Raw genomic sequence first — 19,398 nt, forward strand, 5'->3', positions numbered from 1 at the left:
GGCAAAACAACTTTTAAGAATGGATTAAAAGTGTAAGTCTGAAGAATAAAAAAATGCATATAATTTGTTCCACTGTATATAAAGGTAATGAGAAGAGCCGTATGTTATTTTAAAATCGACTCTGTGCATGTGAGAATGGAATTTCTAATGGAATGTTCAATGCAATAAAAATTTGCATGCAGTTAATAGTTTATTAACTTCTAGACCATACAATGGTGAGCATCCTTAAGAACTCAGGAAGAAGATGTGTATTATTAGCTTTCTAAATTCAAGTAGTTCTGTAGACGCACGGGAATTAGAAGTGAGAATATTCCATTTGGGAGCATATTGTTGGTCAACAGTTGAGCCCTGATGGTTATTCTGCAAAGATGTAATAGTTCACATGGATCTTTGTATCTTGTTGAAGGAATGTAGTCCAACCAATTTGAAATAATTGGATGTCTTCCTAAACTTAGCTGCACCTGAAGAAAAGGGAAATAATTTAATTTTGTAATATTAATAATTGGATTAGTACAAATTATTAACATTTTTTATTTTTTAAATTCAGAAAATAGACTTATAATTGTTTTTATAATATTTTTTCCCAAGCAATCTCACCTGAGGCAAGTATATTTATTCCAATTTATTCTCACAATGACAAAGTTTAAATAATATATCTAAGGACACAAAACATTTCTTACAACTATGTATGTTTTTCATTAGAGATGGATCATACACTTAGGTTTTATCCGTTTCTTCTTCTAGAATAGTGTGGTCAACTTGGTTATCCACTGGAATTATCCAGGGGACTTTAAGATATACCAATGCTGAGGTTCTACTCCAGAAATTCTGTGCCAATTCTCCTGGAGTTGGGCAAAGACAACACAAATCCTTTAAGTTCCCCCTACATGATCCAATGATTGTAGAGTAAAACTTCATACTGTTAAGCCACAAGAAGACCTGACAGGAAGCCTGTCCATGCAAAAAGATAACTACATGACACTTTTACTTAAATGATGCATGTTTTCATTATTTATTTATTCAATAACTGACTAAAGAATAGCTTGTGTTTGCTCAGCACTAAGCTTGATGTTTGGAATAATTGCTGGGGTGTATAAAATTGATGTAGTCTCTGTGCTGACAAAACTGGTCTAGAGGTAAAGACATCTAAATATATATTTACAATAAAATACATACTCTATGGAAGGGGAAACTACTACTTAGAAGTCTGGAAATAAAAAGTAGGGGACATTTAAAATATTTTTTTAAGCCAGTTTTTAATGCCATCCTTCACCATTCTGCTCAAGCTACTTTATTTTAGTTTACTAAACTGCTACCGATTGGAACCAGGCTATAAATTCTTTGCCATTCAGGCAGGTGATTTTGATCAACTTACTCTATCCTAGTACTTTTCTGTTGTGCCTCAGGAATAGCATTCATGGAAATCGATATGCTCTATAATAAATGTGCAGGACTAACACTGGATATGGACAAGCAAATGACTTAAGATACAAACACTTGTTTATTTTTTTGCTTTAAAACTTGGTTGCCAAAATAATTTGACTAATTTGCTCTCATTACAGTTGGCCATGGCATGGTTAATTGGTATGCATTGCTGAGACTTAAATACAAAAACCATAACAAAACCCCCCAAAATCAGCAGAGTTATATCTCTTAGGAGTTTATTTCTGAAGTTACACATTTAAAGATAAGGGAGACTGCTAGAGTCCTTGGTAATTTGACTTGTTTAAATTTAGAAGAGTAGCTTTCTTTCCCATTAGCAGACTTATTTCTGTCAACAAGTACGCATGATACAATTTGATGGTGAAACGTACAGTTCATTTTGACAGTAAAAATCCCGTCCATTTGGTTGATTTTTTTCTCTAACTTTGGTTTATTCCAAATCCTTACCAAGGAGAGGCTCTCTCTCTACATTTCTGGGGGATAGGTATTTTCAACTGAGCAAATATTTTAAGCCTTTAATTACATTTTTATGTTTAAAATTGTTTTGAAATTTTGAAAAGAAAAATATGTTCCTTGGCATGTGATTGTATTTCTGGGGAGATAATGTAGCTCATTAAAGAAAAACTATATTGGAAAAGAGGTCTGTTAAATTTTTAATTTATTGTGTTTTTAGAGACATAGAAATCCTAACAAATACAGGTTATTATGTAATTGGGGTATAATAACATGCATCTACTTAATTACTACTAAAATAAACTATAAATTTAAAATTCTTTCATATTTGGAAGATATGAAATTATGAAATAAAGGACTAATATTTGAGATAATTTAGATTTTCCCTATTTTAAGTTTATAAGCATTTATAAGATTAATTTTTCACTGAATGTAATCCATAGCTTAAAAATTAACTTCATACTTTCCTCACAATTTTACCTTTTTTTAAAATTAAAGTATCATTGATATACAATCTTATGTTGGTTTCAAATGTATAACACAGTGGTTCAACAATTACCCATATTATTAAATCTTTACTTCCTCTGGTGCAATTATCTCTAATAACATATTAAGGTATTAGAGAATTGACTGAATTCTCCATCCTGTGCAACGTCCCCATGACTAACTTATATTATGATTGTGAATTATTCCCCACAGTTTTATCTTAAATTGATCAATAGTTGAGCCTGTACCCAAAGAACAATACTTTGCTTACCTCTATTTCCCTGATTGAAATGACAGAAAGCACTCTGAAACATAGGACTAAACAAGTTTTGGCATCTTCCTGGATGTCCTCCAATACATGGTCAACCGCTATTCTCATTCTTAAAGGGTAGAGCAATATTGTTAACACAGTGTTGATAGGCTTTTTTTCTCTTTCTAAGATTCCATATTTCAGGAGTATTTTTAAGATAGTGGATTGTCTTGTCTGGGCTACATAAAGCAGAGGTGTGATGCCACCTAGTGGGCTTGGCCAGTAGACTGGTGTGAAAGTTCTGTCAATCAAACAAACAGAAACCTCCTTGAGTATATAAGAAAATGTGGTAAACATTTTGTCTTAACAGTATGGGAAAATAATAGTGTTGTCTTAAATGACTTTGAATGCAACTTTACCTTTATATATAACATGTTGTAAGAAGAGTTTTCCACTTTATGAAATCTAGACGAAACTGAAGGTTAAAAGAATACTCCTGCTACACATTTAAACTGCCTTTACAGTTGTAAAAACAAAAAGATTTACAATGTGTAAAAAGTGTTTACTTTTAGTAATAGCAATTCTGTTTCTCATTTGAGAAATCCATTCCGATTAGAACCAGTACTATAAAACTGATGAAGCTCTGCAAAATCTAAGATGAAAAAGGGGGAAGACTTTATTTTACTTGATTAATAAAAAGAATTATGTGACTACTTTGATACATTTTTGTTCTTTTTGGTCATATATCAGACATGAGCTAGAATTGAATTTGGAGACTAGATAAGAAAGGAGTAAGTGTAACTACCTTAATTCTATCTCTTTCATTTTAATAAAATTAGAATTTGTAGGTTTAAGCAAAGTAAATTATAATGAGGGCCATACCAGATCCCTCAAGGGTAGAATTTTATTTTTCTTCAGTAAAGTTTTGAGAGTCCTCTGAAGTCTTGTTTTTCCTAGAGTGCTACGTGATGGGTGGACTTGAAAATTTCTCTTCCCATGTAACAGAAGTGAAAATATTTTTTTTTCTTATTTTCTATAGTCATTGCTATTGTTTCACTTAAAGACATTTATGCTTGCTATTGACTTGGTCTCTGTATGTAGATAAGACATGGTAGAACCAGCCATATAAGGAATTTTATATTATTATGCCTTGATTTGGCCAAGTAAGCACAGCTTTTAGGAATAAAAAGGAAATTCTATTTATGATCCTTGTCCCTGAAATTCTCTTGATTAGTCTAATAAAATACTAATATATTCTCAAGAACAGTGTACAAATTATAAATATTGGTTTCAGACAACTTGCAGAGCAAGAGAAGCATTATTCAAAAGAAGAACTTTAAGATTGCATATGCTTAATTAAGATGAAAGGCAATATGGCATAATGCTATAAACACTGGAGATTTAAAGGTTTGAGATTCCAAGTTTTGGTTCTCCTTACTAGCTGTATGATGTTAGGTAAGTAAACCTCTGTCTTAATTTCCTCATGCGTTTATCTATTCATTGGCTCCTTCATTCATTAATACATGTTTCCCAGTGTACTGATTACCTGATATGCAGAGATGAAAGAGAGAGTGTAGTCAAGATGCTGATTACAGTCTAGTAAGGAAAATAGACAAGTAATTCAATAAGTAAATTTTGTGATTTAAAAAAAGCATGGTGTAGTGCAGAGTAGCATTTTAGAAATTGAGAAGTGGGTTTTGACGTAACTTTACCAGTGGTACTATATATATATATATATATATATATATATATATATACATGTACATATATGTATTGGGACTATGTATACATATATATATATGTATCCTTTGAAGTGCTATGTATAGGTCTATATACTCTCTCCTGGAATCATGTCCAGATCAATATTGTCTTGAACATCTCATCTTTTTCAAATAATTCCAATATATATCAAAAACTGAACAACCAAGCTACTTTTCCTTCTGCATTCCCTATCCTGTTTATTGATATTTACTTCCCCAAGCCACCACTGCACCCAATTATTTCAGCTTTCTTTGATTTATGTCTTTTCAATTCTATTGTAAGCCTTGCTTATATAAAAACCTGTCTAAGAAAAGTCTGTGTGAAGGTCTTCTTTGATTACCTGACCTTCTAACTTATGGCACTTTGCACAAACCTTCTTAAGCACTTATCATTTTGGACAACTTGCTTAACATCTCTGATCTTTCATTTTCTTGTTTTCAAAAATGGACGAACAAGGTGAATGGTAAAAATTGGAACTCTACAAGGACAATAATTTTTTGTTTACTCCACTATTATATTCCTAAATGTCTAGAATAGTGTTTGGCCCAGAGTGGATGCTCAAATATTTGTTCATTGATTTTTAAAATATATAATAAAGGTATTATAATATTGTACATAATATTTTATACTGAATATATAAAAATTTATTCTGTAGTTTTTGGGCCTAACAAGATTTTTAGTGAAGTACAACCATTTAAAAATTTCAGCGACTATCTAATTTATTCATATTGTACTTTTTAAAAAATATTTTTTATTGAAGTATAATTTTCATATAACATTAGTTTCAGGTGTACAACATAATCATTTGGTATCTATACATTTTGAAATGATCACAGTAAGTCTGGTTACCATCAATCCTCACAAAGTTATAAAACATTCTTTTTCATGTGATGAGAACTTTGAAGATCTACTCTCAGCAACGTTCAAATATGCAATACAATATAGTCATTATGCTGTACATTACATCCCCATGTACCACTTAGTGTAATACCCTCTAGGTCTGTCCATACTGTTGCAAATGGAAGATTTCATTCCTTTTATGGCTGAGTAGTGCAGTAGTAGTAGTAGTGTGTGTGTGTTGCATCATCTCTATCCATTCATCCATTGATGAACACTTATGCTGGTTCCATATCTGGGCTATTGTAAATAATGCTTCCGTAAATATAAGAGTGGATGTATCTCTTTGACTTTTTAAATTTCTTCAGATAAATACACAGAAGTGGAATTGCCAGATTGTATGGTAGTTCTATTGTTAATATTTTGAGGAATTCTCATGACTGTTTTCCATAATGGCTGCACCAATTTACGTTCCCACCAACACTGCATGAAGGACCCCTTTTCTCCACATCCTCACCAATGCTTGTTATTGTCTTTCTGAAAATAGCCATTCTGGCAGGTGTGAGGTGATATTAAGATATTGATTTGTAATTCCCAGATGATTAGTGATGTTGAATAAATTTTCATGTTCCTGTTGGCCATCAGTATTTCTACTTAAGGAAAATGTCTATTTATATCTTCTGCCCATTTTTAATTGGATTATTTGGTGTTTTTCTGTGTTACTGATTATGATAAATGAATTTTTTATATATTTTAGATACTAACCTCTTACTGGATAAAGATTTACTAATATCTTTTCCCACCCAGTAGACTTTTTGTTGATAGTTTCCTTTGCTGTGCAGAAGCTTTTAAGTTAAATATAGTCCATTAAAAAAATTTTTTTATTTTGTTGCCATTGCCTTTGGAGTCTATCCAAAGAAATACTGCCAACAATGATGTCAAGGAGCTTACCACCTATGTTCTATTCTAGAAGTTTTATGGTTTCTGGCCTTACATTGAGATATTTAATACATTTGGGTTAATTTTTTTTTTTGGTATCATTAATCTACAACTACATGAGGAACATTATGTTTACTAGACTCCCCCCTTCACCAAGTCCCCCCCACAAACCCCATTAGAGTCACTGTCCATCAGCGTAGTAAGATGCTGTAGAATCACTATTTGTCTTCTCTGTGTTGTACAGCCCTCTCCATGCCTCCCCCCACATTACACATGCTAATCTTAATGCCCCCTTTCTTTCCTCCCCCCTCCTTATCCTTCCCTTTCCACCTGTCCTCCCCAGTCACTTTCCCTTTGGTAACTGTTAGTCCATTCTTGGGTTCTGTGATTCTGCTGCTGTTTTGTTCCTTCAGTTTTTCCTTTGTTCTTATACTCCACATATGAATGAAATCATTTGGTACTTGTCTTGCTCTGCCTGGCTTATTTCACTGAGCATAATACCCTCTAGCTCCATCCATGTTGTTGCAAATGGTAGGATCTGTTTTCTTCTTATTGCGGAATAATATTCCATTGCATATATATACCACATCTTCTTTATCCATTCATCTACTGATGGACACATAGGTTGCTTCCATTTCTTGGCTATTGTAAATAGTGCTGCAATAAACATAGGGATGCATCTGTCTTTTTCAAACTGGGCTGCTGTATTCTTAGGGTAAATTCCTAGAAGTGGAATTCCTGGGTCAGATGGTATTTCTATATTTTGAGCATTTTCAGGAACCTCCATACTGCTTTCCATAATGGTTGAACTAATTTACATTCCCACCAGCAGTGTAGGAGGGTTCCCTTTTCTCCACAACCTCGCCAACATTTGTTGTTGTTTGTCTTTTGGATGATGGTGATCCTTACTGGTGTGAGGTGATATCTCATTGTGGTTTTAATTTGCATTTCTCTGATGACTAGCGATGTGGAGCTTCTTTTCATGTGTCTGTTGGCCATCTGAATTTCTTCTTTGGAGAACTGTCTGTTCAGCTCCTCTGCCCATTTATTAATTGGATTATTTGCTTTTTGTTTGTTGAGGTTTATGAGCTCTTTATATATTTTGGATGTCAACCCTTTATCATATCTGTCATTTATGAATATATTCTCCCATACTGTAGGATACCTTTTTGTTCTATTGATGGTGTCCTTTGCTGTACAGAAGCTTTTCAGCTTGATATAGTCCCACTTGTTCATTTTTTGCTTTTGTTTCCCTTGCCCAGGGAGGGAGATATGTTCATGAAGAAGTCGCTCATGTTTATGTCCAAGAGATTTTTGCCTATGTTTTTTTCTAAGAGTTTTATGGTTTCATGACTCACATTCAGGTCTTTGATCCATTTCGAATTTACTTTTGTGTATGGGGTTAGACAGTGATCCTGTTTCATTCTCTTACATGTAGCTGTCCAGTTTTGCCAGCACCATCTGTTGAAGAGACTGTCATTTCCCCATTGTATGTCCATGGCTCCTTTATCATATATTAATTGACCATATATGTTTGGGTTAATGTCTGGATTCTCTAATCTGTTCCAGTGGTCTGTGGCTCTGTTCTTGTGCCAGTACCAAATTGTCTTGATTACTGTGGCTTTGTAGTAGAGCTTGAAGTTGGGGAGCGAGATCCCCCACCCCCCGCCACTTTATTCTTCCTTCTCAGGATTGCTTTGGCTATTCAGGGTCTTTGGAGGTTTCTATGAATTTTTGAACTATTTGTTCCAGTTTGTTGAAGAATGCTTTGGTAGGGATTGCATTGAATCTGTAGATTGCTTTGGGCAGGATGGCCATTTTAACGATATTAATTCTTCCTAGGCAAGAGCATGGGATGAGTTTCCATTTGTTAGTGTCCTCTTTAATTTCTCTTAAGAGTGTCTTACAGTTTTCAGGGTATAGGTCTTTCACTTCCTTGGTTAGGTTTATTCCTAGGTATTTTATTCTTTTTGATGCAATTGTGAATGGAATTGTTTTCCTGATTTCTCTTTCTGTTAGTTCATTGTTAGTGTATAGGAATGCCACAGATTTCTGTGTATTAATTTTGCATCCTGCAACTTTGCTGAATTCTGATATTAATTCTAGTAGTTTTGGAGTGGAGTCTTTAGAGTTTTTTATGTACAATATCATGTCATCTGCAAATAGTGACAGTTTGACTTCTTCTTTACCGATCTGGATTCCTTGTATTTGTTTGTTTTTGTCTGATTGCCGTGGCTAGGACCTCCAGTACTATGTTGAATAACAGTGGGGAGAGTGGGCATCCCTGTCTTGTTCCCAATCTTAGAGGAAAAGCTATCAGCTTCTCGCTGTTAAGTATGATGTCAGCTGTGGGTTTATCACATATGGCCTGTATTATGTTGAGGTACTTGCCCTCTATACCCATTTTGTTGAGAGTTTTTATCATGAATGGATGTTGAATTTTGTTGAATGCTTTTTCAGCATTTATGGAGATGATCATGTGGTTTTTGTCCTTCTTTTTGTTGATGTGGTGGATGATGTTGATGGATTTTCGAATGTTTTGATTACTGATTCAATCTCTACCAGTAATAGATCTTTTTAGACTTGTTGTTTCCTCTTCAATCAGTCTTGGAAGGTTGTATGTTTCTAGGAATTCATTACTTCGAGGTTGTCCAGTTTTTTGACATGTAATTGTTCTTGCTAGTCTCTTATGAGCCTGTGTATTTCTCTGATGTCAGTTGTAACTTCTCTTTCATTTCTAATTTTATTTATTTATTTTTTAAAGAAGAAAAGGCTTAAGGTTTGTCAATTTTATCTTTTCAAAGAACCTGATCTTTGGTTGAAATGAAAGTTTCACTGATCTTTTCTATTGTCTTTTTTAGACTCTAATTCATTTATTTTTGCTCTGCTCTTTATTATTGTCTTCCTTCTACTAACTTTGGGCTTTGTTTGCTCTTCTTATTCTAGTTCCTTTAGGTATTGGGTTAGGTTGTTTATTTGAGAGTTTTTCTTGAGGTAGGCCTGTATTGCTATAATAGTAAAACTGTTTTTGCTGCATCCCATAGATTTTGGTGTGTTATAGTTCCATTTTCATTTGCCTCAAGGTATTTTTCTCCTTTGATTTCTTCATTGACCTATTGGTTGTTCAGTAGCATGTTGTTTAATATCTACATATTTATGATTTTTCCAGTTTTCTTCTTGTAATTGGTTTCAAGTTATACCATTATGGTTGAAGATAATTCCATAGATTTTGGTGTGTTATAGTTCCATTTTCATTTGCCTCAAGGTATGTTTCTCCTTTGATTTCTTCATTGACCTATTGGTTGTTCAGTAGCATGTTGTTTAATATCTACATATTTATAATTTTTCCAGTTTTTTTCTTGTAATTGGTTTCAAGTTATACCATTATGGTTGAAGATAATTAATAATGATTCCAATATTCTTATATTTACTAAAGCTTGTTTTGTGGCCTAACTTATTATCTATCCTGGAGAACGATACATGTGAACTTAAGAATGTGTATTTTGCTGCTTTTGGATGGAACGTTCTATATATAATCTGTTAAGTCCATCTGGTCAGTGTATCATTTAAGACCAGTATTTCCTTACTGATTTTTCTGTCTGGATGATCTATCCAGTGATGTAAGTGGTAGTAAAGACTCCTACTATTACTATATTGTATTGCCAATTTCTTCCTTTATATCTGTTAATATTTTTATATGTATATTTAGGTGCTCCTATGTTGGGTGCATAAATATTTACAAATGTTATATCTTCTTTTTGGAGTGACCCCTTTATTATTATGCAATACATAATAATAGCTTTATGTTTTTAAAACATAAAGACTTTATGTTTTCTTACAGTCTTTGTTATGAAGTCTGTTTGTCTGATATAAGTAGAGCTTTCTCTGGTTTTCTTTTGCATGAAACATCTTTTTCCATCCCTTCACTTTCAGTCTTTGTGCTTTTACATCTGAAGTGAGTTGTTTGTAGGAAGCCTATAGTGCGTGTGTTTATCCATTCAGCTACTCAGTGTCTTTTGATTAGAGAATTTAGTCCATTTACACTTAAAGTAATTATCAGTAAGTAAGTACTTATTGCCATGTTGTTAATTGTTTTCTGGGTGTTTTGTATTCCTGTCTTTTCCTTCTGCTTTCCTCCCTTATAGTTTGATGCCTTTCTATAGTGTTATGCTTAGATTCCTTTCTCATTATCCTTTGTGTATCTACTATAGGTTTTAGCTTTGTGGTTATCATGAGGCTCACATAAGAGTTTATATATTTATTTTTTTAATTAAATTTTTACTCCTCCCCCATTTTGTTTCTGCTGTCATGTTTTACATCTTTTTATTTTGTGTATCTCTTAACTTACTGTTGTAGTTAAATTTATTTTTACTACTTTTATCTTTCAACTTTCATAGTAGCTTTGTAAGTGTTTAATCCACTACTTTTACTATGTTTTTACCTTTACCAGTGAAATTTTTACTTTCACATGTTGTTAATAATTAGTCACCTTCCTTTTCATCTTAAAGAAGCTCCTTTAACATTTCTTGTAAGACTGGTTTAGTGTTAATGAACTCCTTTAGCTTTTGCTTTTCTGGAAAGCTATTTGTCTTTCAATTTTGAATGATATCCTTGCCAGGTAGCATATTCTTGGTTGGAAGTTGTTTTGTTGTGTTTCATTTTTTTCCTTTTAATACTTTGAATATGTCATGCTACTCCCTTCTGGTCTACAAAGTTTCTGCTGAAAAATCTGCTGATAGTCTTATGACATTTCCCTTGTATGTAACAAGTTGTTTTTCTTGCTGCTTCTAAGATTCTGTTTTTAACTTGTGACAGCTTAATTATAATGTGTCTTGGTGTGGCTTTCTTTGGGATCATCTTGTTTAGAACTTTCTGGACTTCCTGGATCTGGATGTCTGTTTCCTTCCTTTTGTTAGGGAAGGTGTCAGACACTAATATCTTCAAATAAGTTTTCTGCCCCTTTCTTTGTGTTATCCTTCTGGAACCCCTATAATGTGAATTTTATTCTGCTTAAAGTTATCTCATGAGTGCCTTAAGCTATGTTTATTTTTAATTTTTTTTTCTTTTTGCTCCTGTTTGGGTAAATTCAACTGCCCTGTCATCCATCTCACTGATTCTTCTGCTCCTTCCAGTCTGCTGTTGAACCCCTCTATTTTTCAGTTCAGTTACTGTATTCTTCAACTCTGTGACTTTTTTTGGTACTTTCATATATTTTTTATCTCTTTGTTGAAGTTTCTCATTATGTTCATTGATTCTTCTCCTGAGATCAGTGAGCATATTTATGACCATTATTTTGAACTCTTTGTTAGGTAAATTACTTATCTCCATTTTTAATTAATGCTTTTTCTGGGGTTTTATCTTGTTCTTTCATTTGGAACACATTCCTCTGTTCCTCATTTTGCTTGACTCTCTGCTTCCATGTATAAATGAAACATCTGTCTCATAGTTTTGAAGGAGTGGCCTTGTGTAGGAGATAAGCATGATCTTTTAACATTTCCCTAGCTCTTGGTTGTTTTTCAAACTATCTCTTTGTTTCAGACCTGTGGGGCCTGTAAAGGCAATCTCCACATCAACCAATGCCAGGAACTCAAGAAGTGTACCCTATGTGGGCTGCACTTCCCTGCTGGGTCTGGTAATGGCCACAATGGTGGTACAAGAGGGACAGGGCATTTACCTGCCAGGTCAGGTGGCAGCTGTGGGGCTGGCATGATGGGATAATGTGCTCACTCACCAATGCTAGAAGGCTAGAATGAGAATGTAAAAATGGTGCCCACCAGGGCCTCCATTCCTAGATGGGGTCCCAGTAGACTTCTGCCTCTCCGGTTGATGGATGCCTTAATGTTAGCAAATAAATCTTCTCATATAGTTTAAATGCTTTTCAATCTATTACTTTTGAGCTTGGTCCCAGAGTGCATGAGTTTGTACGTGAGACCTCTAAGAACAGAATCTCATTTCTTCACAGCCCTGTGTAGCTCCTGAACATAAACTCTACTGATTTCAAAGCCAGATGTTTTGGGAGCTTATCTTTCCAGTGCAGGTCCCAAGATTGGGGTGCTTGTTGTGGAGCATAAACCGCTTGCTCCTCAGGGAGAGGCTTCATTTTTGTGAGATCCCTCCAGACTCCTCCTGATTGTGGATAACCATAACAAGCGTGAGGTTTTTGGTTAAGATCATATCTGTTTCTCCTGCCTATCTCAGTGGCTTTTTATCCTTTTTGGTGAAAGAGCTGTTCAGCTCATTTTCAGGTTGTTTTTTTTTTAGGGTATTGTTGAATATGTAGCTGTATATTTGTTGTGTTCATGGGACATGGTGAATTTAGGATCCTCCTATACCCCATCTTGAACTGCCTATGATGCTGCTCACCCTTAAGAAGACATTTGCCTTAAGAGTCTTGTAAGTATGGGAATTCAGGGAATTTAGGAGAAGACAAAAATACCTTAAGTAGTCCTTGTTAAGATTTAGAGATATTAGTTGATTTTAAGACATTAAGATTGACATTAACTTTAGAAGATATTTTAGATCCAAAATGTTGAAAATATAACTAAAACTCAAATAGGTTTAAAATGAGATTTAAAAGTCTAATTTATACCCAAATGACATATGATTAATCCTCATGTTTAAAGAACATGTTACTGTAAACCAAACTTTGCTTAATCTATACTGACAGTTAATTATAACAGTACTTACATGGATGGAGTGAGGCAAGCAAAGCAAGAATCAGTTTTTAAATGTGAGGTTAATGAACTGAACCCTCTTATCTGAAAACCTGTCATGAGCACTTACAAAATGGGGCATAATATTTCCATAGAGAATGATTCCATTTTATACTTATAATAATTATTTCTAATTTTTTGTACTCTTCCTTTGGTTTCTAGCTGCCAAATCCATAGATGCTTCTCCATAATAATTTTATCTCTGATATTTAACACAGCTGACCTGAAACCAGTCTTTCCTTGGCTCAGTGGGACCATTCTCTTCAAGTTTTATCCACTTCCTCTTTGACTATTCCTTCTTAACCATCTTTCACTGCTCCCTCTTCCTCAGTCCTCACGTTCTAGGTAAAGTAGTTGTGGTCCTTTGACTAATTTTCATTTGGCTAATTGTTTTCAAGCAGTTTCACCCCTAAACATAACTTTACTGTCTATTAATCTATTCAACAAATATTTATTGAATGCATACTCAGTGCCAGACACTGTTTTAGATGCTTAGGATACACGAGTGAACAAAAGAAACATGCCTACTTTCTTGCTTATATTGTAGTGAGGGATAACAGACTATACAGAATGAACATAACAAAAAGGTTTTATATGTTAGGTTTGATACATGCTGTGGAAAAAAAGTAGTGTAGGATAAATATGGAAATGCTGGGGTATGCAGTGAAGGAATTTTCCGATTTTATGTAGGATGATAGGAGAGGGCATTACTGAAAGGTGATATTTGGATAAAGAAGAAAGAGATGAAAAAGTTAGCCATTTGGATATTTAAGGGCCCCAAGGCAGGAGATTATGCCTGGAGTAGTGAAAGAAGATTTAGAGAGCCAGTTGGCTGAAAGAGTAAGAAGGGTGAAGGTAGTAGGAAATGAGGACAGAGTTAATAGGATGTTACATCATGTAAAGCCTTGTAGATTACTGTAAGAACTTCATCTTTTACTCTAAATGGAATGGAAGAGCCACTGGGCATTTTGAATAGAAAAGTAACATGAACTTTGTTGAGAATTTGTTAGAGATAGAAGAGGAGAAATCACAGCTTAATAAAGGGTAATAACAGTGGATGTGGTAGGATTCTATATATGGTTTGAAGCTAGAATTAACAGATACACTGACAGATAGGATATAGAATGTAAGAGAAAGTGAGATGTCACAGGTGACACATTCTATCCACCTACTGCAAATCTGTACCTGGATATCCCTTAGGTAATGCAAACTCATATGTGCAAAGCTGACTTTGTAGGTCTCTTGTAATAATCTTAATAGGTTCGTGGCATGACCATTTGGTATGCTAAATAATAGCCTCTCAAAATGGCAAAAGGGACTCTGCAGGTGCAATTAAGACAAGGACCTTGAGATGGGAGATTATCCAGGTGGACCCAGTGTAATCACAAGGATCCTTATAAGAACTGTCAGAGAGTGATAGAAACAGAGCCAGTGAAGAAGATACACAGTCCTGGCTTTGAAGACAGAGGCAGAGGCCATGAGCCAAGGAATGCAGGCAGCCTCCAGAAGCTGGCAAGGAAACATTCTCCCCTAGAGCCTCCAGAAGGACCCTCCTACTCCAGAAGGAACCCCTATACCTATGACCTGATGACAACTTGATTTTAGCCCTGTATCCATATTCTGGACTTCTGATATCCAGAACTACACAATAATAAATTTTTGTTGTTTTAAGTCACTAAGTTTGTGGCAATTTGTTACAGCAGCAACAAGAAACAATCATCAACCAGCCTCAAAATTTAGAAATCTGAGGATTAACTCTTTTCTGTCTTTGATTCTGCACTTCTAGACACTCACTGTGTCTTGCTATTCTACTTAATAAATCTCTTCTTTCCCTCACTGCTATAGTTTTAGTTTAAGTCCTCATTATGATTTACCTAGACAGTTGTGGTATCAAAGAGTAGATTCAGGTTGAGGGGATGGTGTGGAACAGAATTAGTTCTTCCCCCAAACCTAATAAAAATGCACATATAAGCTAAGTAAACATAGTATGCTTACCACACAAATTCAGTATCAAGCAACTTCTTTTCCATCCACTTCTTTTTAATAAGATTACTTCCCTCAACCCTTCCTGTATAGAAGTTCTGGAGCTGCTGTTGTACTTGGAGTGTTTGAGCAGTCACTAACTGGCCCCCCTGCCTCCAGACCCATCCTCCCTTCCTGCAATCCATTCTTCAAATGGGAGCTGATAAATCTTTTCATTTTGTAAGTCTGACCTTCACTGATTAGGCATCACCCATGGTCTAAATTTAAAATTCCTTAGTATGGCCTACAGAGTCCTTCAGTTTTCACTTCTAGGCTTCATCTCTTGCTACTACCTGATTCCCACATTCTCTAGCAACTGCTGGATTGCCTCTAGTCACTGGATACAAGTTCATGTCTCCTTTGGCTTTAGTCATCTTGTCTTTGCCTGGATTATATTTCAAGGGAAAGAAAGGGAAAACTCTCTTTCATCTTTAAAAAATCATTCAGGACATATTTCTTCTAGAGAGCTTTCTCAGATACGTGCTCCTCCCCAGCAGTTTACCAATTTCTTTCTCTGTCTTCTCTGTCTGTATGTGATTCTGTTTTTGCATTTACAGTGTAATTATAATTTTTTTTATGGCTCACTTACTAGTCTGTGAGCTCTTCAAAATCAGGAAGTATGACTGCTTTTATATTCTCAACTAATTACACAGTGCCTAGCATGTAGAAATGCTTAATGAACAATTATTGTTTTTTTAATTGAATGACATCTTTATTTAACTACTTATAGTCTGTCATACTGTTGCACCTAAATTTTTACTGCAGGTTTATTGTAAAAATGAACAAACAAGTTCCTTTCCCTCATTAATTCTGCTCTCCTCTAGGAACCTATTTAGACACTTTATTATAATAGAGAAATTATCAAACTGGAATTTATATAGGGAAAGGTGACCAAAGAATGGTGCTGCTGCAGAAATTAAAAGGAAAAAACAATAGGAAATTTAGGGTATTCATTATGGGAACATAATAGTTGTGTTCAAATATTTGAGAGGTTTTCATGTGGAAGCTATGTTTCCTATAGCTCCAGGGGCAGAATTGGGGAAATGGAGACAGACTTCAGCACACTATGAGGAAGAAGAATCTAATAAAGCTGTATAAAAATTCACTTTTTCATTCAACAAAATCTTGATTGAGCACTTGCTGTGTATTTGCATAGTTCTAGGCACTGATGATCCAAAGTTGAAGAAGTGGTCAAGGTTCCTCCTCCCATGGAGCTTACTTTTAGTGAAAGTAGATAATAAATAAATCAATGGGGAAAAAAAAGACCAACAGCAAATACACAGGGTGATCAGTGCTGGTGCAGAAAATTAAAATACAGTGGTATGATATTGACTGTGTGGCTTCTTTAGGTGGTGTCACCAGGAAATGCCTCTTTGAGGAGATGACATTTATACTATGACCCAGCTGATAAAAAAGAGCTAGCCACAGGAAGATCTGAGTGAAGATATTTTCAGGCAGAGGGAACAGTTGCTACAAGGTCTTCAGGCGGGAGTGAACTTGATGCTCAAGAATCAGAAAGGTCTGTGTGGCTAGGGGAAGAGTTGGCATGAGCTTGGATTTGGTTAAAATAGGGGCCAAATCATGTAGGACTTTTTAAAAGTGGGTATTGAGTTTGAATTTTATTCCACTTGTAGTAAGAAAACTTTAGAGGATTTTAAGCATGGGTAATATGACACATTTTTATACTTTTATAAAGTCATTTAGGCCTCTGAATCAAGATAATAGGGCTGAGAGTGAAGAACGGAAGCTAGAAGGCTCCTAGGAGCCTTGCAATTGTATAGGCAAGAGATAGTGGTGGCTTCACCTCAGAAATGGAGGAGATGAGAAAGAAGTGTAATCAACTGGGATAAGTCTCAGAGACTAAGTCCCAAGGACTTGCTGATGTATTGGTGAAAGAAAGAGAAGAATCAAGAATAAATCCTAAATTTCTGGCCTGAGTAACAGTGGTCATTAATCAGGTGGAAAATTCAGAGGAAGGAGCAAGTTGACAGGGAGAGTTAGATCAATATTCTCTTTTGTTTCTGTTAAGTTTGACATGTTTTGTAGGGATGCTGAGTTAACAGCTTAATATAGAAGGAGTCCTGGAGCTCAGAAAAGAGGTCAAGACTAGAGATACAGATAAGGAAATCATTGGAATACACATAATATTTAAAGTCATGGAGACTAAGTAAAGTCTGTGAAGAAGTGTACAGCTAGCAAAGTCAAGGGTTGTTGGGCAAAGGTCTGGTTTACCTCAGGAAATGGTTAACTCAGTACTACTAGAGTTCAAGAAGGGACCGATGAGCGTCAGCCAAGGATGCTCTACAAAGTGTTGCTGCTCAGGGTTCAGGTTTGCCAACGAGTTCTTAGGTCCCCTCTGAATCTAAAATTCCATGATTCTGAAAAGATCTAAATGACATTATAGTACAGAGAATTGGCCTGTACTGTGTTTCACCTTGTGGATGTTTCTAAGTCAAGATTTGCTGATTTTAAAACTGTCAAGACAGTTGATAATGACACTCTTTTATGCCCCACTATGTGTTTCCCTTTCTTTTATTTTTCTTCCTTTCTTTTCAGTTTCCTCCTCTTTCTTTCCATTTAAAACTTTAAAAATTTATCCTCTCCTGTTTTACTCCCACTTTTCTTTCCCATGAGCCTGCAAGGGATTCATATAGTCATTACTTAGCCTAGGTAGGGACACTCAGTATTAGAAGCAGATCTCTACTATAGTTACAAATATAATGATCCTTAAGACAACCAAAAAGTACTATTTTGGAGTTTTATTTATTGATATTCCAGGCCCACGGCTATCAGTTCATGTACTTGTGAAGCAAAGCAATCTAGTGGGTCTCCAATACCACAGTGATACATAATCAAGGAAACAACTCAGGCAGAATCTAAATTGGTCTAGTCTTTAACTGATCTTGCCTGTCTTTTTTATTACATATGGCTCCTATCATTGTGCCTAGTACAGTATCTCATACCTAGTAAGGTGATAAACACTTTGTTGAATGAAAGAACAAATGCACTTCTGTTCTAATCAAACTAACACCTGAAACCAAAGAGTAAACTGGAGTTAGTGCAAACTAACTTTAAAATCTAGGTTATGGACCCTACAAATACTTTATTTTCATAAGATCCTCAGTAGTATTCATTAACTAATTTGACATGTTCAGATTATGTGAAAATTTGGGTCTATAGCAGATTGAATCAGGTGTTTGACTTTCATTGTGCTCAGTTCAGGAGAATTTGGAGTCAGATTTATCAATGTTTAACATGCAAATAAAATAATTGTATTTAATAAGCATCATTAGTGAACGTGTGTATATTCTGAATTATACTTTGAAAGTTAATTTACATACATACTGTAGATATACATTCCAGGTTTCTCAGAAAGAAGAGATCACAGTATTACCCAAAATTATGTCTTTGTCTAATTAGAGAAATTTAAGTTGTCTAACTTTGCATTACACTCATATGTAAGCTTTATAGAACAGAATCACTAGTAATTTATTGGTATGTAATAATGTACATATAGGTAAAAATTTGATTGAGTAAATAATGAAGGAGTGAACAAATGAATGAAAAATCAATTCAGGAATTCCTTACCCATATATAGCCAGTATGCATATTCATTTATGAAAAAGTATAATCTCCTAAAGAGAACTTTTTTCCTTTTATGGTGAAAACACATGAGATTATTACCTCTGTGCCAGGTTACAACTTCTGTCTTGAGCATAGTCCTTCTTTGTCTTCTTGAGAAGCAATTCCACAAAGTCAGGATTACCTTTTCTAACAAAAACCCAGTACAGAATTGTATTCACACATATTTCAGTAAATTCCAAATTAAAATTCTCTTCGAAACGGTATCCTGATTTTTCCACAAATGCAATATAATCTGTAAGTAGTATGTCAAACCCATCCAAGTTGAGGCACCTCAGAATATTTGCCAGTGTTCTGTAAATCCTGGCTTCATAATAATGATATCCGCACTGACCCAAAAACTGCAAGGATGGTCTTTTAACAATTTTGTCAAAGAGATTGCAAAATATATTGCTTCTTGGATGAAAAGTCTTATGACATAATTTAGAAGATTTACTCATTGCTACTTAAGATAACAATATAGAAATAAAGTCCCAGGAAGTCATACTATAATCCTTCATCTACATATTTTGGTGATGTGGTAGTCTTTCCTCCACAAACAGTAAGTGCCCTTTAAACTGCAGCCAGAAAAATTACCCTATGAAATACTACCACAAAGTACTGGATGACATCACAATGGAGAGAGGTTTGTGATCAGCATAGGTCAGGAATTTGGAATATTATATGTAACTGGTGATATTTGAGAGTGATATTGGACAGAAATTATATGTGTAAGAACTAAGATATAATATTCTTAAATATTAAGAATTCAGCTCAAGCTAGTATGTGTGTTTATCAGATACTAAAAGCACAGTCTACACATTAGAAAAAATAATATTAGTAAAGAATGATTGTTACTTTTAGACTATCATG

At 34.7% G+C, this 19,398-nt stretch overlaps 1 protein-coding gene across 1 annotated transcript; it reads right to left on the reverse strand.

Moving 5' to 3' along the window:
* Window positions 1–236: 236 nt before the first annotated feature.
* Window positions 237–18,986, reverse strand: ASB17 (ankyrin repeat and SOCS box containing 17). Its single transcript, XM_036890325.2, has 3 exons — window positions 18,589–18,986; window positions 2,654–2,933; window positions 237–461 (listed from the first exon to the last, which is right to left on the reverse strand). The coding sequence occupies exons 1-3, from the start codon at window positions 18,984–18,986 to the stop codon at window positions 255–257; spliced, it is 885 nt and encodes a 294-aa protein (XP_036746220.1). The 3' UTR covers window positions 237–254.
* Between the last annotated feature and the right edge of the window lie 412 nt (window positions 18,987–19,398).

This window comes from Manis pentadactyla, chromosome 4 (assembly GCF_030020395.1).
Source record: "Manis pentadactyla isolate mManPen7 chromosome 4, mManPen7.hap1, whole genome shotgun sequence".
In the NCBI taxonomy this organism is placed as follows: Eukaryota; Metazoa; Chordata; class Mammalia; order Pholidota; family Manidae; genus Manis; species Manis pentadactyla.